General features: G+C 53.1%; 3 protein-coding genes across 3 annotated transcripts in view; 1 reads left to right on the top strand and 2 right to left on the bottom strand.

Moving 5' to 3' along the window:
- LOC132473641 (uncharacterized) overlaps window positions 1–11,651 on the bottom strand; it is a 29,573-nt gene extending 17,922 nt beyond the window's left edge. The window contains 19 exon segments of the mRNA XM_060073847.1: window positions 892–964; window positions 1,072–1,114; window positions 2,285–2,356; window positions 2,902–2,946; window positions 3,474–3,490; window positions 3,919–4,019; window positions 4,749–4,934; window positions 5,130–5,242; window positions 5,640–5,880; window positions 6,039–6,236; window positions 6,495–6,641; window positions 7,036–7,266; window positions 7,314–7,479; window positions 7,516–7,628; window positions 8,081–8,231; window positions 8,500–8,982; window positions 8,985–9,463; window positions 9,686–9,883; window positions 11,517–11,651. Coding sequence (XP_059929830.1) covers window positions 892–964; window positions 1,072–1,114; window positions 2,285–2,356; window positions 2,902–2,946; window positions 3,474–3,490; window positions 3,919–4,019; window positions 4,749–4,934; window positions 5,130–5,242; window positions 5,640–5,880; window positions 6,039–6,236; window positions 6,495–6,641; window positions 7,036–7,266; window positions 7,314–7,479; window positions 7,516–7,628; window positions 8,081–8,231; window positions 8,500–8,982; window positions 8,985–9,463; window positions 9,686–9,860 — 3,034 coding nt within the window. The 5' untranslated portion in view covers window positions 9,861–9,883; window positions 11,517–11,651.
- Window positions 11,162–20,463, top strand: LOC132473395 (glutamate dehydrogenase, mitochondrial-like). Its single transcript, XM_060073502.1, has 13 exons — window positions 11,162–11,901; window positions 14,184–14,264; window positions 14,413–14,468; window positions 14,830–14,893; window positions 15,447–15,541; window positions 15,936–16,115; window positions 16,330–16,467; window positions 16,839–16,976; window positions 17,203–17,283; window positions 17,495–17,618; window positions 18,536–18,627; window positions 18,930–18,992; window positions 19,423–20,463. The coding sequence occupies exons 1-13, from the start codon at window positions 11,505–11,507 to the stop codon at window positions 19,540–19,542; spliced, it is 1,629 nt and encodes a 542-aa protein (XP_059929485.1). The 5' UTR covers window positions 11,162–11,504; the 3' UTR covers window positions 19,543–20,463.
- A 99-nt stretch (window positions 20,464–20,562) lies between these two features.
- On the bottom strand, window positions 20,563–23,591 carry LOC132473396 (FMRFamide-related neuropeptides-like). The gene is made up of 3 exons (XM_060073504.1): window positions 23,305–23,591; window positions 21,888–22,232; window positions 20,563–20,988 (listed from the first exon to the last, which is right to left on the bottom strand). The coding sequence occupies exons 1-3, from the start codon at window positions 23,348–23,350 to the stop codon at window positions 20,933–20,935; spliced, it is 447 nt and encodes a 148-aa protein (XP_059929487.1). The 5' UTR covers window positions 23,351–23,591; the 3' UTR covers window positions 20,563–20,932.
- Window positions 23,592–24,484: the final 893 nt, after the last annotated feature.

Genomic DNA, 24,484 nt, shown 5'->3' with positions numbered 1-24,484 from the left:
GAGAGAGAGAGAGCGAGAGAGAGTCACTGAGTCTGTAGACGTTTTTAAACTGCCAAATATGCCCGTCTTATGCAATACTTATTCCCATGGTGCGTGCGTTTACACTGCCCGTGGTAAATTGCCAGCCTGAGCTAGCACCCCAATTTACCCTCCCGGAACCTACACACATTAGGGGTTTCATTCTGATGTAAACGCGATGAGACGGCTCCGCGGTTCCAGGGGTGAGACTTGGGTAGAGGTGCTGCTGCGTTGTCTAGACAGAGACAGCGCAGCGATATCAACATGAGTAGTTCTAGCTGGAGAGACAGTGGAATCCGCGAGCTGCTGATCATTTGAGAGAAAGTGTTGCAGTCGCATTAAACGAAGACGGGAAAAGATGCTGCGATCGACAAGAAAGAGGCAGAGGAACTGTCCTTACGAGGCTTTTGTCTGATAAATAACAAGTGGTCAGCCAAAGAAACAATGTGTGGCATTTTTGGACTTGTAAATCGTTAATTGAAGTTGTAGCCTACACTCAGATGTATACTCATTCTTGCATACAAATCTTCTGAATCATAAAAAAATAAAAACATTCATAGTATGCAAATTATTCTAAAGAGGTCTACTCTTTAGAATAATACTCTCCTCCTTCTCCATTGAACCAAGAAAGCCCGCTCTGTGACGAATGGGACTTTACCCAATCGGTTTTACACAGGCAAGGCAGTGAAATTGCCGGGCGTGCCAAGCTGCTACCGAACCAGCTTAGCAATGTAAAAAGGCCTAGAGAGAGAGTGAGAGTGAGAGTGAGAGTGATAGTGAGAGTGAGAGTGAGAGTGAGAGTGAGAGTGAGAGTGAGAGTGAGAGAGAGAGAGAGAGAGAGAGAGAGAGAGAGAGAGAGAGAGGTAGCGTTACCGTTCTCTGGGATGTAGGGTTCTGTCTTGATGTCCACTGGGGGGATGTAGTCATAGTTCAGGTTCATCAGCAGCTGCAGAACCAGAGCAACCATTAGTGCCTAGTTCTGCTCCTGAGGGAATATAACCCATAACCCTGCAGTGTGTGTGTGTGACTCTGTGTGTGCATGTGTGTGTCTACCTCGTTGTCGTTCTCGTAGCCGTGGTACGAAGCGTCGGCCATCCTAAGGACCACAGAGAGGACAGGGGTCAGAGATAACCCTTACCACATCCCATAATACCAGGGCTGGACTCACTTCACTTTCACTTTCTCAAGGCAACAAACACAACATCTCTCCCTCTCTCTCTCTCTCTTTGTCTATCGCTCTCTCTGTCTGTCTATCTGTCTGTCTGTCTCTCTGGCTTTATCTCTCTCTTGCTCCCTCCTGTAGTATTTGAGTCACTTCCTGGAAGGAGAGAAATGAAGGGAGGAAAGCCCCCAGAATCCCAGCTCTCTGCTGCCCCCGCAGGTCACACACGCACGCACGCACACAGACACACACAGACACACACACGCACACACACCCTACATTCAGATAAGATAGTACCTTATTCATCTGGGGAACTCCCCCACTGCTCCCAACACACGACATAGGTAATGCGTCATTACCTCCTGTCTAAACCCCAACCTCAACCTCACCTCAGCTGAGATCAGTCACCTACAGTCCCCACTAGCTTCCACTGGCTTTACCCTCTCTCCCTGAGTGTGAGGTGAGAGACAGTAGTGAGTAAGGAGCTGGGCTCTTGTGGGGGGAGTCAGAGGGGTTTTTTCTTCAGCGGTCTGAGGGGGACGTCCCGGCGAGCCTTTGACCTCTAGGGATGAGGGGAACCCGGGACGGTCTTTCCACCACCTCATCGGACAGCCTTCCCCTCATACTGTTCTACTGACATCATGCTGCTGTTCTACTAAAAGCTCCACCTCCACCACCTCCTACTGCTTCCAGTCAGCATCAGGTACGCTCCCTTTGCTAGTCTCATCCTGAAGCAGCCAATTACACCACCTACTCTGCACCTACTCTGACCAGTCAAAAGGTTCTGACCTCCTCAGTGATCACCACAGACGGTAGGTTCCTTTGACCCCTCCAGCGTTCTGCAGCTCTGGGGACTACAGACCCTCCTGACCCCTCCAGCTGCTCTGGGTCAGACCCTCCTGACCCCTCCAGCGTTCTGCAGCTCTGGGTCAGACTCTCCTGAAAACGACCTGCCGCGGCTAGCTACCTAGCATTAGCTTGTCCACCAGACACAGAAGCAGGTTCAGAGGGAAAGCAGTCAGAAGCTACGTGTTAGCAGCCAGCTAACACTCATCAGAACCCCGAGTACAGCCGAATACACACTCCCGCTCGGCCCGTGGTTACCTGATTGCTGACATGGCAAGAGGCAGCCACCAAACAGCCGATGAGGAAGATGATAGTCCAGGACCCAGGGCCCTGAGGGAAACATCTTAGTGAACACAACATCACACGTGTGTGTGTGTACGTGTGTGTGTACGTGTGTGTGTGCGTGTGTGTGTGCGTGTGTGTGCGTGTGTGTGTGCGTGTATGTGTGCGTGTGTGTGTGTGTGTGCGTGTGCGTGTGTATGTGTATCTGCATGTATCCATGTGGGTACATGTGCGTTTGTGTATGTGTGTGCATGTTTGTAAGCGTGTGCGTGCATGTGTCTGTGTGTGTGTGTGTGTGTGTGTGTATGTATGTGTGCATGTGTGTATGCGTTTGTGCGTATGTGTGTGCATTTGTGTGTGTGCGTGTGCTTGTGTGTCTGTGTGTGTGTGCGCGTGTGTGTTGCGTTAATACAGAATATCACTCTGGGAATTTCCAGGGAAAATAATAGATTGTGTCATTCACAGTTCAGTGGTAACTTACCAACGATAATTATAATATCACCAACATTATCAAATCAAATATTGAATAATTGAAAACACAAATTTAAACCTTTAAACTGACATTTAGTTCATGGTTAATCTATAACATTCACCTCGTATTGCTCTGAAGGACTTGAACACCAACTGCCTTCAATACTCTGCAATACACAAGCACAAAGCTCTCTGAATATACTGGGTTAGTGTGAATGCAATTCACCTGTCATACTCTTTAAATATTACATCATTTTAGTATATAAAAAAATCCTCCACAAGAACGAACAAGGCATTAATCTGTCTTCATCGTTTTTACATTTTCTAAAAGTTTTTCTCAGAGCGTTAATGGGTGAAGTTGTGCTCAGAGGTGATACATCTACAGTACTTCTTTAGGTTATGGATGCATAGAAGTCTGCTTATTTCTTGTATCTTATTTGCAAAAGAGTAACATGCTATTCATCAGATATGAATATAGACTGATACACATGTAGACAATAAGTACTGTCTCTAGACATCCGATATGAATACAGACTATGTTGATGTGGTTATTAACACATTGTTCACTCTCTGTTGATAAGGTTATGAAGACATTATTCACTCATCCACATTCATGCCGCTGCAGATCAGTTGCTCAGTTCATATTTGTAAGTTCATAATCAGTTATAATGTTTGATTAAAGTAGTGTTCTTACCCGCGGTTCTCCCCTGATTCGGTTTATCGGGTAATGATTCCGTTGATCGGCGGATTTTCACAAAGAGTTGTCATGAAGTCTGCGAGGATATAAACACACTTCCGGTCCTTCTCTTCAACGTAAAAGCCAACCCACCGAATGTTTGAATGCAACACGACCCGCTGTGATACAATAAATGTATCACAGTGGTAGTCAGGGCTTAAACACTAGCAGGTCATGATCATAGTGAGTTCAGGATCATAAGGCATATCACACCCGAATGGTGTTTGGTCTATTTTTAATAAATTCCTAATTTGTTCTGCTTTTACTTTTGAATGAGGAAAGGACCGCTCGGGAATTTCGTGTTAGTGGTCGTGTTTTGACGTCGTGTTGTGATTGGTTACAGAGCGAAATAACAACTGGAAAACCCCCGCGCGGAGGGGGAATTCCGCTGCTTCATGCATACGCGCGGCCGCAAAACTGGCCGCTGATTGGATGAGGGGAGCGCCGCGTCCATGCGCTGCGCCAATGCGCCGCGCCCGTGCGCCGCGCAGAGGGTGGCGGTGACTGCGACGACACGCGCCATGCGTATGAACACGAGCACAACAGGGACCAGTCCCTTTTTGAACGGCTCTGGTTCCGGAAGTAAATTTCCCATTCATTTTCTTCATTGGCCATTCGTAAAATCGTCATATAAAGAGTTTTAAGCCTGGAACCAAGCCAAACGTTCATCAAGGTAGTCATGACCATAAAACGTTTGATTCAGGGCAAAAAAACATTTGGAAAACGGAAGAAAAGGCATAGGTACGTACAAGACTGTAGTGAAGGAACAACTCTCATCCCATAAACCATTGCGGCCCTTTTCGCATACAACCCAATAGTTAAGATAAGAGTGTTTCTTGCCTCACCTAACCTTTGTCATTATTATATTTTTTATATCGTTGATTATAGTTGTGTCATATATTCTGTGTGTGCATTTGTGTGTGTATAGTGTTTCATATAGTGTATAGTTGTCATCGACATGGTAATAACGTTACTCCCGGAACCACACTGTTGCACTCTGAGTCTATTATGTATGTGTGTTATGTTTTCAACACACAAGCTGTCCCACATATCTTCAAGTAACAGAGTTCAGGAATGCAGACCGACAAACAGATATTGTATTTATTATTATTCTCTTTTATTCAAAAATATATTTGAGGAAACAAACAGTACATTCAAATTGAAATGGTCTAAAATAACTTTGAAACCCCCAACCAGTCTCTGTATGGACCAGACCGGTCTAGACTGGTTAGGACGGCAGGACTAGTTCTCCTGGGAACTGGAGGTCCAGCAACAGGAAGTCCTGCACCAGGGGAACACTGTTCTCGTCGCACAGGAAGTGACTGCGGACCGTCAACAGGAAGCTCTTCAGCGGCAGCGTGACAAGAGACTGAATCCTCTCTGCCACCAGACGGACATGTCTCACCTCTGACCCCGGGTCTGTGTGAGAGAGAGGGTGAGTGAGTGAGTGAGTGGGTGAGTGAGTGAGTGAGTGGGGATCTGATTCTTATTCATTAAGATGTAAATGTGTGACAGAGTGGGGGAGGTCTGTCTCAAACTGAAACAGACAGGTGATCGGACAGACAGACAGACAGAGAGGGGATCATATAGGCGGATCAGGCAGACAGGTCGTACCGACGGTCTTGTAGAGTCTGTCTGCTGGTGTCTCCAGGATCTTCTCCAGGAGGACCGGAGGAACCTGAACCCCCACCGTGCTGGAGCCCTCGCTGACCACCAGGAGACCGGGCCTGGACGCACACACGCACACACACACATACACGCACAAACATACACACACACACGCGCGCATGCATACACATACACGTATACACACACACGCACATACATATTAGCTGGCTTCCTCTCTCTACCTTCAGTAGCCTCTCTCTACCTGTAGTAGCCTCTCTCTCTACCTGTAGTAGCCTCTCTCTCTACCTGTAGTAGCCTCTCTCTCTCTACCTATAGTAGCCTCTTTCTCTCTCTACCTATAGCAGCCTCTCTCTACCTATAGGAGCCTCTCTCTGTCTGTAGTAGCCTCTCTCTACCTGTAGTAGCCTCTTTCTGTCTGTAGTAGCCTCTCTCTACCTGTAGTAGCCTCTTTCTGTCTGTAGTAGCCTCTCTCTACCTGTAGTAGCCTCTCTCTACCTGTAGTAGCGCCTGACGCCGGTGTGAGGCAGACAGGGGTAGCAGGGCAGGTAGATGCCGTTGGCGTCGGTGCCCAGCTCAAAGGCACAGCGGCCGCAGCCTGCGTAGGTCACGTCTCCTCCGAGCATCTCCACGATGCGCTCCAGCGACACCTCGCTGTCCAGCCGTGCAACAGGTGCATTCTGGGAAAGGCTAGCCTGGAACTGGAAGGACGTGATGTTCACCCGGAGATCCACGTCACCTGAGCGAGGGAGTTAGAGAGAAGGTTACGTTCCTCGTGTGGGCAGACGGCCTCCACACGGCCTCCACACGGCCTCCACACGGCCTCCACACGGCCTCCACAAGGCCCCCACACACAACCTCCACCGCCCTGAGGCCGGAGGACCAGGCACCACCCACCAGAGTGTCTCTGGGACAGCAGCGTGCCGAGGTCCAGCTCCGGGGGGCCAGGAGGGCCGGGGGTGCTGCAGAACTCCCGGGCGCGGCTGTCCTGGGGGAACACCGGCTGGACCGCCCCCCAGGGGGTGGAGTGGAGCTCTGGGAGGTCAGAGGACACGCCGTCCCGCACCAGAAGATACCGGAAGTCCCACACGGCGTCTGAGAGCCAGAGGTGGAGCGGGGGACATCAGGTGGAGGACAGGTGTAGTAGTAGACAGTATGCATCATTTGGGAACGTTCAAATATAGGATTGATCTATGGGCATGTATTTCAGGTCGAGATGACGGTGTCTACAAGTCGCACAACACGGTGGAGTTGTGTTGTTCCCACGTCATCAGGCCTCTGTTCTTACATCATAAGGGTGACCCCTGGTGGACCCCTGGTTGACCCCGGGTGGACCCCTGACCCGGGCTGTACCTGTGTTCCGGGTGATGCGGGGGAGCCATGTGAGGGTGGACCCCCAGAGGACCAGCCAGCCGCGCTGCCCGTCGCCCTGCTCCACGCTAAGCACCGCCTTCTGGACCCCTCCGCGCCGGGCCCCGCCCCCAGCCTCCCCACGCCACTCTGCAGCACATTGAGACCCCATGATATCCCCCTCACTGGCCCTGTGGATGTGCAGGTGTGTGTAGGTGTAGGTGTAGGTGTGTGTGTGTGTGTGTGTGTGTGTGTGTGTGTGTGTGTGTGTGTGTGTGTGTGTGTGTGTGTGTGTGTGTGTGTGTGTGTGTGTGTGTGTGTGTGTGTGTGTGTGTAGGTGTCTGGGGTGCAGGTGAGTGTTTGTACCTGTTCTGGTGTGTGTGTGTGTGTGTGTGCTTGTGTGTGTGTGTGTGTGCTTGTGCGTGCGTGCGTGCGTGTACCTGTGCAGGTCTGTTTGTGTACCTGTTCAGGTCTGTGTGTGTACCTCTGCAGGTGTGTTTGTGTACCTGTGCAGGTTTGTGTGTGTGCCGGCGTGTTTGTGTACCTGTGCAGGTGTGTGTGTGTGTGACCCTCAGCAGGGCGTGGCCCAGGGTGTGTGTCCGTAGGGCGGCCAGGCGGATGTAGGGCAGTCTGTCCAGGGTCTGGGTGGGGCGCCGGCACAGGGTGGCCAGCAGAGGGCGCCGCACCGCAACAAACACACACAGAGACTGGACCGCCTCCCTGCTCACACACTGAGGGGCTAGGGCACACACACCGTCGACATAATGAACACATGCTTACACACAGTAAACACACTCAATACACACTCAATACACACATCACGGTACGCGCAGTAAACACTAAACACACTCAAGGGAACCAACATAGTAGCGCCCCCAGTGCTAAGTAGCACCCCGGTGCTAAGCAGCGCCCTGGTGCTAGGTAGGGCCACGGTGCTAGGCAGGGCCACAGTGCTAGGTAGGGCCCCGGGGCTAGGTAGCGCCCGGTGCTACCTAGCGCCCCGGGTGCTGCTGGTCCGTCTGACCCCACCTGGTGGTGAGCTGGAGGGGCCGAGGGGGCCGAGGTTCAGTAGCTTGCTGCTGAAGCTGGAGCGGAGCAGCGTCTCTCCACGCCACGTATCGTGGTTCACCTCCAGGCCTGAATCATAGAAACAACACTATTAGCCTAGCAGCTTACCTAGCAGCTCCAGGCTACTAGCAGTTACTAGCTCCAGGCTACCTAGCTCTATGCTATTAGCCGTATTCTACTAGCTCAAGGCTACCTAGCTCTATGCTACTACCAGTGTTCTACTAGCAGTATGCTACTAGCTCCAGGCTACTAGCTCTATATTACTACCAGTATACTACTACCAGTATGCTACTAGCTCCAGGCTACCTAGATATATGCTACTACCAGTATTCTACTAGCTCCAGACTACCTAGCTCTACGCTACTAGCAGTATGCTACTAGCTGCAGGCTACCTATCTCTATGCTACTACCTGTATTCTACTAGCAGTATGCTACTAGCTCCAGGCTACCTAGCTCTATGCTACAACCAGTATTCTACTAGCAGTATGCTACTAGTTCTATGCTACTAGCGCCAGGCGTACCTGTGATCAACAGGATGTCCCCAGGGAAGACGGTCAGAGCCCAAAACGCGGCTCGTCTCCATAGCAACACCTTCACCTCCACTCCTGATTGGTCGGTCACAACGATGGTGGCCAGCGGAACGCTGCTGCCCGCCCACACACCTGACCGCATCTGGGCCAAAGACACACCCATGTTAACCTGCTATCTAGCTTAGCATACTCGCTAGCTTTTGCATGCTAACTAGCGTTAGCTTGTTGAAGAGGACTTAGTGAGGGAAGTGGTGTAGGACATGTTTGTGTGTTATTTCAGCACACTATACTAGTCATAGAATACGACTGGCTCAGGTCCTCAGATGAACCTGGGATCACCTGCACCACCTTGAACACCACCTGGACCACCAGCTGGGCCCCCACCTGGACTTCCTGGACCAAGGACCCACCGTGATCTCCTTCAGGTGACAGGGGTGGACCGCAGTCACCAAGACCGAGAACCTCCGGCCTGCTCGTGTCCCGCCTGCTCCTGTCCCTCCTGCTCTGTACTGGCCTGGCTCCAGGCACTGAGCCAGGAGGGTGGTGGGTCCCTGGAGCGACCGGGTCCCGGCCCTCTCTGTTGGGAGCGGGGCCGCGGAGGTCGTCGCCCCAGTGCATTCTGGGATCATTCTGCATAGCCTCTTGTAGGGTGGGGTGGGGGGGTCCGTGGGGCCCGGTTCAGGTGGGTCGGGTCCGGACCGACCCGGGTCCCCCTCCCTGGAACAGAGCACCCCATCTGGGGCAACCTCCAGCACGACCCCCCCCTCCTCCACCGACCAGCTGAAGAGATTCAAGGAGCCCGGCTCGGGGGGCGTGGCCATGGAGGGGGGAGTGGTCATGGAGGGGTCGGGGCTGAATAGTTCAGGAGTACTGGAGGACTGGGGGTGGAGGGGGCGCTGGCTGGGGGTTGAGAGGGGGGACTTCTCTCAGCGTTGGATGCTGATCGGCTACGGGGCCGCGCCCGCAGCACCAACGCCTGGCTGAGAGTCCAGGCGCTGAGGTACTGAGTGTGGAGTGACTCGGCCAGGGGGCGGGGCATGGTGCTGGGGGCGGAGCTACTGGCTTCAGGGAAACAGCCGTCCAGATAGTCGTGCAGCGACGCCTGGCAGAGGTCCTGCTGGTCGTCATGGCGTCCAGAACCCCTACAGAGGTCAGTGCTGTCGTGTGCTCGTCTGGTCGGCCTGGCCGGGGGGCAGGCTCTGAGAGGGGGGCGGGCTCTGAGAGGGGGCGGGCCCTGAGAGGGGGGCGGGCTCTGAGAGGGGGGCGGGCCCTGAGAGGGGGGCGGGCCCTGAGAGGGGCCTGCTGCGGGGCGGAACCTTTGGCTAACACGCCGATGAGGGACGCCATGGTCCTCCTGATGCAGCTGCCCTTCACCTGGACACAAAAAAAAACAATCTACTCAATATATAGAGGCAGCTAGCGGGGCCTCGACCCAGGGCCTCCGGGCTGTGAGGCACAGGGCCTCGACCCAGGGCCCTCTGGCTGTGAGGCACAGGGCCTCGACCCAGGGCCTCCTGGCTGTGAGGCAGCTAGCCACGGGAGCAGGTGATCCACAGCCTCCTGGGTCTCACCTGGGGGGGGCCTCTTGGGTCTCACCTGGGGGGGGCCTCAGCCTCCCGTCATGCCAGCTCAGCTCCATGCGGATCCAGGAGGCGGGGGGCGGGGCGGGGGGTGGGGGTGGGGCCGGCTGGTCCAGCCCAGCTCCACACTCCCCCTCGGGGGCGGGAGGGGCCCCCAGGAACACGTGGATCTTCTGCTTCCTGTCGGCCATGGGGCGGCCCCGGGTCTGGAGGTCTGGTGGGGGGGGGGGGGGGGGGGGAGGGGAGGATGAGGAGGGGAGGGGGAGGGGAGGAGGAGGGGGGAAGGTCAGCGTTGACCTGGATCACATGGTCTGGAACCAAACACAAAACTAGCGTTGTCGTGGTGATGAGATCTGCGAGGGAAAGATGTCAGTAAATAAATGACTGTGTCAACAAAGGAACTTCAAATCAAGGTTCAAAGTGTCAGTTTCAATATTTATGGAGACCTCATCACCAGTCCCATCACTCCCTCCTCACCGGGGGGGGGGGGGGGGGGGGGTTACTGGGGGGGGGGTCTACCCAGGCTGGGAATGGTCCTGCTGACAGTAGAAGGTGTGAGGCCGTCCTTCTCCTCCCCACCACCAGAGGAGGACAGGAGGGGGCCATGTGGGATTAGGGTGAGAAATATTCTCAGATTAAGGCTGGTTATGTTGAGGTTTAGGGTTAGGTTACTGGGTTAGATATTGGTTAAGGTTATTGAGTTAGATATTGGTTAGGGTTACTGGGTTAGATATTGGTTAGGGTTATTGAGTTAGATATTGGTTAGGGTTACTGGGTTAGATATTGGTTAGGGTTATTGACTTAGATATTGGTTAGGGTTATTAAACAGGTTAGGGTTACGGCTAGATATTGGTCAAGGTTATTGGGTGAAGGACGAGTTAAGGTTAAGGTTAGATATTGGTTAAGTTTAGGGAGTGTGCAGTGTCTTCCCGCGGGGCCTCGCTGAGCAGCGATGTTATTGGGTGAGAGCCAATAACAGCTGGGAGCTATAAAGCAGGGGTCTCAACGTCTCGCATTCCTGAAGACCTCCCGAACAGCCAATCAGAGGAGAGCTCCTAGGGGCGTTCCTGCCTCCCCCTCTCCCCCCTCTCTCTCTTAAACACTAACCAACTCACACCACTGGAACCATTAAGGACCATCACTAACTATGGCCAACACAAACTCAACACGGCTGAACCCAACAAACACACAACCTTGGGGAGAGAGAGAGGGGGGGGGGGGGGGGGGAATAGAGGAGAGGGAGAGGGGGGGATAGAGGAGAGAGAGAGAGAGAGGGGGGGGGGGAGATTTGGAGAGAGAGAGGTTCGTTCGTCTACTACACCCTTCAGGGTTGGTGTAGTCAACTTTGTTTAAATGGATTATTAGGAATGATCTCTTTACATCCGCTTTGAGAGTGTATGTGTGTGCCAGTGTGTGTGTTTGCGTGTGTGTGCGTGTGTCTCCCCCCTCCCCGCTGTCTCCCCACTGTCTCCTCCCCGATGGCACGCAATGCCAATAGTCACGTGGGAGGAAAAGGAGATGTCAGCAAGTGAACGCGCAAAAGAAGATATATTTCCATGAAACGAAGAGTAAAAATAAGTTGACTTAAACCCACCGTCACTGATTTAACCCGCCGGCTTGTTGTCCAAACCAGAATAAAACCAAACCGAGAACTTTTGTTCGGGAACGCATCCGACTGGGCGCCCCGCCGCGTGTCCGCGAGTCTGTTTTTAAAACAAGGAAGAGACGCGCGTGCACGCTACCGCTGTCACATCAGAGTGGGACGGAGCGGAGCTGCGTTGTCACAAGACCACTGGAGTCACGATCAGCCTAACTAGCCCTAACTATCCCTAACCATGTACCGGTACCTCGGCGAGCGGCTCTCCCGCGGGGCCTGCGCCCTGGCGGCGGGCGGCGGCGGCTCGGCGCTGCCGGCTTCCTCCTCTCTGCTGCGGGTCCGCCGCTACAGCCAGGCCGTGGACGACAACCCCGACGACCCCAACTTTTTCCGCATGGTGGAGGGCTTCTTCGACCGCGGCGCGGCTATCGTGGAGGACCAGCTGGTGGAGGATCTCCGGAACCGGGAGACCCCCGAGCAGAAGAGGCACCGTGTGCGGGGGATCCTCCGGATCATCAAGCCCTGTAACCACGTCCTGAGCGTCTGCTTCCCCATCAAGAGAGACAACGGCGAGTGGGAGGTGGTGGAGGGCTACCGGGCTCAGCACAGCCAGCACCGGACTCCCTGCAAAGGAGGTGAGACCCCCGCAAAATGAGTCGCCCTGAGCCGCAGAGAGCAGCGTGCTGTGGCCGCTAACCTTAGCCGTCTCTAGCCTCAGCCGGGCTAATGGTAAACATGACCCCCTGACCCCGCTGCAAGTGACATCGCCAGACTCGGGGGGGGGGGGGGTCAGATGTGCAAGTAGAGCTCTTTGTGTATTATACTATATTATAACTTTGTTTTACTGGTGTAAAAGTCCTCCCTATCCAGTCAGACCCGGATGCAGCTGCAGTGAACCTAAACTCGGGTAGAGAGGGGCTGGCTCTGGGTGGAATGATGTGTTGATGTTTCACCTCGTGGACATCAGTGTGAATTTAGTGGAGGCTGGATTTAGTTTAGGGTGAGTTTAGTTTAGTGGGAATTTAGTTAATGTGAATCCAGTTGAATCTGAATCGAGTCACTGTGAATGAATGGGACACTAGTTCATTGTCTAGTCTGTCTGGTATAGTGTCTAGTTCGGTGTTGTTTTGAACTGGTCCCGATGGGACATGCTTTATTGGCATGGAGACGGCATCAGAACAAAGCGATGAATGTACAGATACAGCTGACACAGGACATGGTTGAAGTCCTTAAAGGTCTGTCCAGTAGATTCATGGTTTATTCCCTCTGTCAATAAGCACTGGTTGTGCCTGTTTTAAAAAAAGGTATTCTGTCACTCATTGCAGAAGATGTACAATATCTAACCTCTTAAATCTGATCTTAGTTATAGGTTATATCTAACCTATAACTAATCCCTGGCTCACAGGCCACTGTAGCTTCTCCTCGGTGGTTGAGGAGCTAGAGGGAAGGGGGTAAGGTTGGTTTCAATCTGCCACCCCACCGCTAGGTTACGCTACACCATACATGGTGCACTGTAAGGTCCGTTAAATATGGGATGGTTGAGCTACACAGAAGAACAGGACATTAAAGACTCTCTCTCAGCATGATGAGCTCTCTGGGGAGTGGTTGGTGTCCAGTCCTTCACCGCAGCACCGCCGCCTGCTGGCCTGGGGGCCTCCTGAACTGGGGGCCTCCTGGCCTGGGGCCCCGGAGGAGGAGGAGGAGGGTGTGGTTCAGTGTGCTCAGTGTGTTGAGGATAGAGAGGGTAGTTAAGGTGCGGCAGCCAGTCTAGCCGGTCGAGCCCCCAGACCAGCCTCGCTCCATGAAGGCATGCGGGATCGGAGGTTCAGACCAGGACTCTGTGGAGGAAAGGCTCTCTGTTTGGGCGGATGAGTCAGGCTCCACCACAAACACATTCCTGTAGGAAACCCAGCCCTATGGCCCCATGCCAGCTAAAACAACTCTAACCCTGCTCTAACCCAGCTCTAACCAGCTCTAACCAGCTCTAACCCAGCTCTAACCCAGCCCTATGGCCCCATGTCAGCCCTAACCAGCCCTAACCCAGCCCTAACCAGCTCTAACCTGCGCTAACCAGCCCTAACCCAGCCCTAACCAGCTCTAACTAGCACTAACCAGCCCTAGCCCAGCTCTAACCAGCTCTAACCCAGCCCTGCAGTCCCCGTCCCCTTGGGAGGAAGCGGCTGTTTGTCTGAGCCTCTGTTGTGTGATCATGCGTTAAGATGGAGGACTTCTACAATGAACAACAATGCCAGGGCGTGTCCCTCTACGTGTCCCCTTAAGGAGGCGGACCTTAAGGGAGCGCCTACTACACCCAGAGGAGGGGGAGACACTGTACAGTGAGTCAGTGACGCCACAAAGGCGTGCGTTTATCAAACTTTATTGATAAAGTGCTAAAGTACAGTAAGCCGCCCAGTCCCGTAGTCCTGCCCAGACGTGTGTGGGGGTTTTTCCGCGGCGGGCAGGAGGCCAGGAGGAGCCATCTCTGGTTGCTAGGCGGACATGCAAACATTGATTCATTTGCAAACGGTATCCAGGAAGTGGTCCCGGTTGGCATGGCGTGAAGCTCTGATGCTAAGCGGCGGTCTGCTCTGGTTCGGGTTAGCCAGGAATGTCCTAAACGTCTCCAGGCCTCACAGCTGCTCTGAGGAGTCCGGGGGACCAGCTAGAGTCCAGCAGGAGACCACCTCACCAAAACACTATCAACCAGATCAGACTAGTTTAGAGCAGGACCTCCAGGACCTCCGTGTTACCAGGTGATGTGTCAGATGGGAAAGCGCAGGTTTATAATGTGTGTGTGTGTGTGTGTGTGTGTGTGTGTGTGTGTGTGTGTGTGTGTGTGTGTGTGTGTGTGTGTGTGTGTGTGTGTGTGTGTGTGTGTGTGTGTGTGTGTGTGTGTGTGTGTGTGTGTGTGTGTCAGGTATTCGTTACAGTATGGATGTTTCTGTGGATGAGGTGAAGGCTCTGGCCTCTCTGATGACCTACAAATGTGCCGTCGTTGGTGAGTACGCACACACACATATACACATACATGCATACCCACACGTACTTACATACATACATGCCTGCACACACACACATACACACACGTATACATATGCTGCAGAATAGTACTGGAATGTCATGCATTATAAACAAATGTATTTCAGACGTACCGTTTGGTGGAGCCAAAGCTGGCGTGAAGATCAACCCCAAGAATTATTCAGTGAGTGTGTGTGATGTCCTGTTGGATCTCTAACCCCCCCCCCCCCAGGGCTGCTGGTGTACAGCTCACTGCTCAGGAGAAGCTAGGTGTTTAGCACCGGGCTCGTAGCTCAGGAGAAGCTAGGTGTTTAGCACCGGGGTCGTAGCTCAGGAGAAGCTAGGTGTTTAGCACCGGGCTCGTAGCTCAGGAGAAGCTAGGTGTTTAGCACCAGGCTCGTAGCTCAGGAGAAGCTAGGTGTTTAGCACCGGGCTCGTAGCTCAGGAGAAGCTAGGTGTTTAGCCCTGGATTCCAGTGCCGGACGGCGTCTGAGCAGCAGACTCCGTCCTGCTCCTCCTGCTCCTCATCATGTTTCTGTTTCCAGGACAACGAGCTGGAGAAGATCACCAGGAGGTTCACAGTGGAGCTGGCCAAGAAGGGATTCATCGGTGAGTTACCTGGTGCTAGCACAATGCTAGTGTGGTGCTAGCACAGTGCTAGTGTAGTACTAGCGTAGTATAACGGTACTAGCATAGTCTTATGGTACTAGCATAGTAGTAGCATTTTATTACCGTACCACACCAGTACCCCCCCCAGTATCCCCCCCCCCCCCCCCACAGTATCCCCCCCCCCACAGTATCCCCCCCCCCCCCCCCAGTATCCCCCCCCCCCCCACAGTACCCCCCCCAGTACCACCAGTACTACACCAGTACCACCCTAGTACTCCAGTACCCCCACAGTATCCCCCCCAGTACCACCCGTACTACACCAGTCCCCCCCCCCCCCCCCAGTACCACCTCAATACCCCACCAGTACCATCCCAGACCCCCCCCCCCCCGGTACCACCCGTACTACACCAGTCCCCCAGTACCACCCGTACTACACCAGTCCGTCCCCCCCCCAGTACCACCAGTACCATCCCAGACCCCCCCCCCCCCCCAGTACCACCCGTACTACACCAGACCCCCCAGTACCAAGTGCTCAGTGTTTCCTGGTCTTCAGGGCCCGGCATCGACGTCCCGGCGCCGGACATGAGCACCGGGGAGCGGGAGATGTCCTGGATCGCAGACACCTACGCCACCACCATGGGCTACAACGTGAGTCCACCGTAGGCCTCGGGCCGGGGGGTCCAGAGTGCACCTGAGACTGGAGGGTCCACAGTAGACCTGGGACCAGTCTGGGGGCTCCCCAGTAGACCTGGGACCAGTCTGGGGGCTCCCCAGTAGACCTGGGACCAGTCTGGGGGCTCCCCAGTAGACCTGAGACCAGTCTGGGGGATCCACAGTAGACCTGAAGCCTGCTCTGGGGGCTCCCCAGTAGACCTGAAGCCTGCTCTGGGGGCTCCCCAGTAGACCTGAAGCCTGCTCTGGGGGCTCCCCAGTAGACCTGAAGCCTGCTCTGGGGGCTCCCCAGTAGACCTTCCTGAAGCCTGCTCTGGGGGCTCCCCAGTAGACCTGAGCCATGGGAGGTCTAAGCTCTGGTTCTCTGCAGGACATCAACGCCCACGCCTGTGTGACGGGGAAGCCCATCAGCCAGGGTGGGATCCACGGCCGCATCTCGGCCACGGGCCGCGGCGTCTTCCACGGCATCGAGAACTTCATCAACGAGACGGCCTACATGAGCCAGCTGGGCCTGGCCCCCGGGTTCCAGGACAAGACCTTCGTCATCCAGGTACCCCTCCTCCTCCTCCTCCTCCCTGAGCCAGTGGCCTCTGCGTGGCCGGTCAGCATACATTCACATTCAGGGTGTTTAGCAGATGCTTTTATCCAAAGTGACTGTGTGTGTGTGTGTGTGTGTGTGTGTGTGTGTGTGTGTGTGTGTGTGTGTGTGTGTGTGTGTGTGTGTGTGTGTGTGTGTGTGTGTGTGTGTGTGTGTGTGTGTGTAGGGCTTCGGTAACGTGGGTCTTCACTCCATGCGCTACCTGCACCGTTTCGGGGCCAAGTGTGTGGGCATCGGGGAGATGGACGGAAGCATCTGGAACCCCAACGGCATCGACCCCAAGGAGCTGGAGGACTACAAACTGGTGAGACCTGTTTAATACCACTCCAAACTGGTTTATTAGGACTACAAACTGGCAAGCTGTGGTTTACTAGGACCTCAAACTGGTGAGCTCCACTTTAATGCGAACACTTTCTGCAGCCCAGTGGTTGGAACGGTCATTACACCACACACCGGCTGGGCTACAGGCCACAAGCTACAGGCTACCGGCTAACGGCTACAGTCTGACGTAACGCCACAAACGTTATATTTAGCTAAAGAGGTCCTGCATCACTACTTGTGATCGCCGCGGCACTTTGAAGACGTTTCTCATCAATAGCTCAACGTTAGCTTCTTAGCGTTTGAACGCTAGCGTGGTGCTCGTCTGAGCTGCTTCCTGTTGTGGGTGGTTTCCAGGCCAACGGCACGGTGGTGGGCTTCCCTAACTCCACCCCCTACGAGGGCAGCATCCTGGAGGCGGACTGCGACATCCTGATCCCCGCTGCCAGCGAGAAGCAGCTCACCCAGAGGAACGCCCACAAGATCAAAGCCAAGGTCAGTGCCGATATCTATATATCTAGCTCTATGTGTGTAGATCATATCTATATATCTAGCTCTGTGTGTAGATCATATCTATATATCTAGATCTATGTGTAGATCATATCTATATATCTAGCTCTGTGTGTAGATCATATCTATATATCTAGCTCTGTGTGTAGATCATATCTATATATCTAGCTCTGTGTGTAGATCATATCTATATATCTAGATCTATGTGTAGATCATAGCAGAGGGGGCCAACGGTCCGACGACTCCAGCAGCTGACAAGATCTTCCTGGAGAGAAACATCATGGTCATCCCTGTAAGCACTCACTTATTCACACTCTCACTCACTTATTCACTCCCTTTCACACTTTCACTCTCACTCTCACTCACTAAGGCCCATTCCCATTTCTACCCCTTCCCCCTTCCCCCTTCAAAACAAGGGGGAGGGGTAAGGCTAAGGGGTAGAAATGGGATTGGGCCTTATTCTCTCACTCACTCTGACTCACTCACTCCCTACGTGTGTGTAGGACATGTACCTGAATGCAGGAGGAGTCACGGTGTCGTACTTCGAGTGGCTGAAGAACCTGAACCACGTCAGCTACGGTCGCCTCACCTTCAAATACGAGACGGACTCCAACTACCACCTCCTCAGTAAGACCTCCTCAAACTCCCCCTCCTCTAACTACCACCACCTCTAACTACCACCTCCTCAGTAAGACCTCCTCCTCCTCTAACTACCACCACCTCTAACTACCACCTCCTCCTCCTCTAACTACCACCTCCTCAGTAAGACCTCCTCAAACTCCCCCTCCTCTAACTACCACCACCTCTAACTACCACCTCCTCCTCCTCTAACTACCACCTCCTCCTCCTCTAACTACCACCACCTCTAACTACCACCTCCTCCTCTAACTACCACCTCCTCCTCTAACTACCACCTCCTCCTCCTCTAGCTACCACCACCTCAGTAAGACCTCCTCAAACTCCCCCTCTAACTACCACCACCTCTAACTACCACCTCCTCCTCTAACTACCACCTCCTCAGTACGACCTCCTCCTCCTCTAACTACCACCACCTCTAACTACCACCACCTCTAACTACCACCTCCTCCTCTAACTACCACCACCTCTAACTACCACCTCCTCCTCTAACTACCACCACCTCAGTACGACCTCCTCCTCCTCTAACTACCACCACCTCTAACTACCACCACCTCTAACTACCACCTCCTCCTCTAACTACCACCACCTCAGTACGACCTCCTCCTCCTCCTCTAACTACCACCTCCTCAGTACGACCTCCTTCTCCTCTAACTACCTCCTCCTTTAACTACCACCACCACCTCTAACTACCACCTCCCCCTCCCTCATGTGTGTATGTAGTGATAATATTTATGAACCATAAGTCCAGCCTGGGACTGATGCTGTGTTGATATTGTTGTGGCATTGTGTTGTCGTGATGTTGCTGGTGTTGTGTTGACGTTGCGTTGTGGGGATGTAGTTGTCGTTGTGAAAGTTGTGATGTTGTGTTGTCATTGTGGTGACGTTGTGGTGTCGTTGTGCCCCAGTGTCGGTCCAGGAGAGTCTTGAGAGGAAGTTTGGGAAACACGGCGGAGCGATCCCAGTGGTGCCCACCGCAGAGTTCCAGAACCGCATCTCGGTACGCGCACACACACACACACACACACACACACACACACACACACACACACACACACACACACACACACACACACACACACACACACACACACACACACACACACACACACACACACACACACACACACATACAGCCACACCACACAGACAGACCGACACCACTCTACAGTGTGTATATATGTGATGTAACGTGTATGATGCGTTTACTTGTGTTGATGCTCTACAGTGTATACTATGTGTTTCATTGTGTTACAGTGTGTGTGTGATGTGTTTTAATTCTGTTGATGGTCTTGTGCTCAGGGAGCGTCTGAGAAGGACATCGTCCATTCAGGACTCGCCTACACCATGGAGCGGTCTGCCAGGGTGAGACCACGCCCCCACTGCATAGACACACCCCCTGGAGGGGGTGGCGTATAACCTCCTGAACCCCCTGGAGCATAGACACACCCCTACTGCATAGACACACCCCCTGGAGCATAGACACACCCCCTGGAGCATAGACACACCCCCTGGAGCATAGACACACCCCCTGGAGCATAGACACACACCCACTGCATAGACACACCCCCTGGAGCATAGACACACACCCACTGCATAGACACACCCCCTGGAGCATAGACACACACCCACTGCATAGACACACCCCCTGGAGCATAGACACACCCCCTGGAGCATAGACACACCCCCTGGAGCATAGACACACCCCCACTCTAGTGATGAGTTATGACGGATGTTACACTACTGTATCTAACGTCTGTCTGTCTGTCCCTCTCTGTGTCTGTCTGTCTCTCAGCAAATCATGCGTACGGCTAACCGCTATGACCTGGGTCTGGACCTCCGGACGGCGGCATACGTCAACGCCATCGAGAAGGTCTTCAAGGTCTACAACGAGGCCGGGCTCACCTTCACATAGACCCGTCTCCCTGCAGCCCGTCTCTCTTTCCCTCCCCCCCTCCTCCTCATTGTACTCCTCGCTGAGGCCACCGCCCACACGTTTACAGCCACACCCCCTTGCTGCCCTACCCCGCCCCCTCGCTGCATCACTAACCCCGCCCTGTATCCCTGGCCACGCCCCCTCCCTGCAGCACTAGCCCCGCCCTGTATCACTCACCCCCGGTTGAACGTCAGAGGGTTCTCAAGGAGGGTTCTCAAGGAGGTTCTCCGGGAGAACGTAGATTTAGGTTTTCAGAGCTACGTACCAAAGACTCATCAGTGGAATCAAAGCTTTATCTGAACACTTTATGAAGGCTGGGGCCTGTTACTATGGAGATCTGTTACCAAGAACCATGATTACTGTGGTGCTAGTACTATGGACGCTGTAGTACTATGGACGCTGTAGTACTATGGACGCTGTAGTACTATGGTTACTGTAGTACTATGGTTACTGTAGTACTAGTACTATGGTTGCTGTTATTTTAGGAGCTAAACTTTACTTTTTACTTGCTGCACAATCTGACTTTCGCTAGTGCCTTGCTCAATGGTGGTTTGTACGCTGAGCAGAATCCCTTATGTGGCCTTGCCAGAGAGATGGAGAACCCTGGTGATGTAGGGCGTAACCCTTTACACCACCCAGATCAAGACAGTCTGTAGCTTTAAGACCACGTGTCACCAACAAGCAGCCAATGGGATGAGAGGGTTTTTCTAGGCACATTTCGCTCTCCGCTCAAAGATCCGTCTCAGCTGAGATGTGATTGGTTCGTCTGCTTCTGGGGGCGGTGCTTAAAACGGGGAATAAACTGATCAACAAATGTATTTCTTTTGCCTTAAAATGCTCTGGGATTTTGTGTAACGTTTGTACGTCTTTCTGTTAAGAATAAAACCATCTGAAGAGAGACGTTCTGCTTGGTTTAATGTTCTCCACTGACGACACAAGGCCGAGCTGTCATGAGTCAGGGTACAATGAAATCAGTGAAGCTAAAGGATGAGAGACGCCAACAGTTTACACTTTATTGGAGGCTCGGTCGTACATTCAGGCTGTATTGACCCCAATCTGAGCGGTCCAGAGGAGACGTTGGCCTCCTGGCTCCACCGGCAGGTCGGTCCAGACCTTCAGCTGGAGCTTCTACCTCTGGGGTCCAGAGGAAGACCCTCTCCTAACGCTCCGCTCTGTGGAAGTCTTCAGCCGTGGCGTCAGGGGGCCATTAGCAACGAGGGAATAATAATAAATACTGCGTCCCAGGGTCAGGAGAAGAGGAGGGCTGGAGGGGTGGAGCGCTGGAGGGGTAGAGGGGCTGGAGGGGTAGGGGGGCTGGCTCTAGAGGGTTTGGGTCTGGAGGGTCCAGGTCCAGATGACAGCAGGTCATCTACTCGGCTGACATCTCCTCAGCGATCTCCCCCAGGCTGTCCGTCAGACTCATCTCTAGAAGACAACAAGTCTGTTCAGCAACACCAAAGAACACCGTCAACACCATCACCCCAACACAAAACCAGTATCATCCACCCCCCATCGCAATCACCCCAGCATCATCCAACCCCCAACACCATCACCCTAGCCTCATCAGCCCCCACCACCACACCATCACCCCAACACAAAACACCATCAACCCAGTATCATCCATCCCCCATCAACCCAGCATCATCCAAACCCCAACACCATCACCCTAGCCAAAATCAGCCCCCCCCCCACCACACCGTCACCCCAAACACAAAACATCACCCAAACATCATCACCCCCCAACCCCATCACCCCCTGAGACCCGGTTGTCGAGTTCAACCGGTGGAAGCAGCTGGCCAGTCAGGTCGGTCAGAATCAACCAGGTTACCTGGTAGTGACCAGGCTGTCTGAAGCCTGGTCACTGGCTTCAGACAGTTTTACATACTCATCTTAACTTGTAGTTTACATGTTAATGTTTCTTAACATACGAATCATAACCGGTGTCTACCAGAAGCAGCTCAGTATGTTCAAATCACCAAAGCTCACCTCTACTCCGTAGAATCTAACGTTTTTGCATCTATTTTACATCCTTGAAGTGGGCAGTAAGGGTAACCATGGTAACACCGGCTCTGTTTGATGCTGACCTCATAGGGAAATGTCTTCATGGTCTAGTTTAGTATACTACTCGTTTACTAGAGTGTGTATTATATTATAGAAGGCCTAAGAAGGATAAATCCTGCTTAACTTCTCTCTAGATAGATATCTATATCTATACATCTATATGAAAAATGGGGGCAGAGCTAAGGGGGATTTGGTCAGGCCCTTCAATGATTGGCTGAACCAAAGGGAATGGACTTCAAGATGGAGGTGCCCTCGTCACGTACCCCCTGCGCCTCCGGCTCCACCTCCTGGCTGCTGCTCAGAGAAGAGGCCGTGGAAACCTCCTTTCTTCTCCTCGTCTTCTCCACCAAATGACAGGAAGTCCAACATGTCCCCATCACCTCCTCCCTCCTTCTTCTTCCTCTTCTTCTTCTCCTCCTCATCGTCATCTCCTCCAAAGGACAGGAAGCGGCTGAGCCCGCTCTTCTTCTCATCGTCATCGTCATCCTCCTCCTTGTCCTTCCCAAAGGAGAAGAACTTCTTGATGCCTCCTTCCTCCTCCTCCTCCTCCTCCTCGTCCTTGCCTCCTACTCCCAGCATATCCATCACTTTGTCCTTGGCATGGTCCACTGCAGAGTAACCAGGTCAAAGGTCAGCAGAAACTACTTCCTGTGTGGTCCATTGACCCATCATCCTAGGAACACGTCACTAACTCACTTACTGACTCACTAAGCTGTTAGTATGGTTGGTCTTTGCTCACCAACAGGGGGTGCTGCTGGGTTGGCTTTGTGGTCACTGAAGGCAGATGGAGGTATTTAGCTGATAATTGGGCCACACCCACATTTGTCTTTTGATTGTGGGCGAGTCTCAAGATGGCCGACAGGTTAATAGGCCATTAGCTGAAGGAAAGGCTGAGTGAAAGGAGTTGAGGAGCTTCCTGCTGGACGTCTGCTGAGGTTTGACTCCCCGTGACATGATCTACACAACACTAACTAGCTAACAAACTCACCTGAACTAGTTACCTAGCCCCAACTATCCCGTCCAAGTATCTTCTGAAGGAGAGGTCATCCAGGCTTCTCCACTACCTCGGTATCCAATACTGAGGTATTACTGTAGCACCTGATAGGAGGTTCGGTAAGAGGAGTAGCTATTTACCCCTGCTGGGTCTAAGCTCCTTTGAGACTGGATGGAGGTCCCATCTCTTCATGGCTACTTGGTTGTGTCTCATTTAAGAATCAAACAAATAGTGAACTTCCCTTGTCCATCCTCTTTCAGACAGACAGTCCCACAGTCTCTCAGGACTGTTTCTGAAACCTCTAGTCCTGAGATGCTCTGTGTGTCTGACCCCAGACCTGTTCTGTGTGTCTGACCCCAGACCTGCTCCGAGGGTCTGACCCCAGACCTGCTCTGAGGGTCTGACCCCAGACCTGCTCCGAGGGTCTGACCCCAGACCTGCTCTGCCGTGCTCTCTGCCCAGTGGTGGGACTGACCGAGGTGGGTATGCTGTTTAGGACTAAAGAGATTTGCGATCTTGGCTGGTTTCACTTTCTTTAGTAATCTATGGTTTTATGTGGCACATATACAAATGGTTTACAAATATACACGTTATCAAAAAGAAATTCATGTCAAATTTCAGTCTTTCATATCAGACATCATAACATATTCCTTCTTCACCACACTCTCCCCTCTGCTTGTACTCACCAGCTTTATCTACTGCCTTCTCCACAAGTCCTGAAAAAAATGACATGTCTGTCTGTCTCTAGTCTGTCCGTGGTTCTGTGTCTGTCGGCAGGCTGCTAGCATACTGAGGATTCCTTGCTGCCTGCACCTCTTCACTCCCTCTCCTGATTGGTAGCAGCTGGGGTGGGCGTGTTCAGCCCAGGTAACCAGGGCAACAGGTAAAATGTCGACCTGTCCTGCTGGTTTGTTGGGTTGATCACAGAACTATTCATGAGTTCACGTCGGAACGCACCGACCGGTCCTTGTTCAGTAGCTGAGCTCCACCCCTCCTCCTCCTCTACACTACTCCTCCTCCTCCTCCTCCATCCTCATCCTGCCCCTGGGTGGATGAGGGTGGGTCACCTGCCTCACCTGTCACACCTGGACCATCGATACTAATGATACTAGGATCATGAGTAGACTATAGAGCCAATGATACTAGGATCATGAGTAGATTATAGAGCTACCTCTCTTTGTGTGATTGGCTGACAGTCTGCTCCCTGACTCTGTGTGATTGGATGTTTGTGGACGCTCTACGTAGCCTGAGACCGGGAAGTCCAGAACACACACACACACACACACACACACACACACACACACACACACACACACACACACACACACACACACACACACACACACACACACACACACACACACACACACACACACACACACACACACGCGCGCGCGCGCGTGCGTGCACACACACAACAAACACAATGTTTCTCTCGGCCTAGCAGGTTTTATCACTTACAGCCTCAAGGCAGGGTGTCCTGGGTGTGTGTGTGTCTGTGTGTGTCAGTGTAAGCTGGCCAATGAGAGATTAGCTGGGGATGAATGTATGTCAGGCAGATTCAACGATAGACGGACCGACAAAACAGGAAACTGGTGCGCCGATCTGTCAGCATGATAATGAACTGAGCCCAGGGAACGTTCCCATGGAGGGAGGGCTACGCCTAGGGAACGCCCTCATCGAGGGGAGGGCCACGCCCAGGGAACGCCCCCATGGAAGGAGGGCCATGCCCTGAAACCGGAAACGGCCTGCAGTAACATCCCTGAACACTAGGGGCAGAGGTGCAGACGCGTTTGTACGTTTAGGTTGTGAGGTTCTTGCGTGTGTTGGCGAGGGTATTGGGTGTATAGTAACAATATTCAAAAG

This window comes from Gadus macrocephalus, chromosome 15, assembly GCF_031168955.1.
Source record: "Gadus macrocephalus chromosome 15, ASM3116895v1".
Lineage (NCBI taxonomy): Eukaryota > Metazoa > Chordata > Actinopteri > Gadiformes > Gadidae > Gadus > Gadus macrocephalus.
The sequence above is the reverse complement of the archived record's forward strand: the minus strand, read 5'-3'. Positions and strand labels throughout refer to the sequence as shown.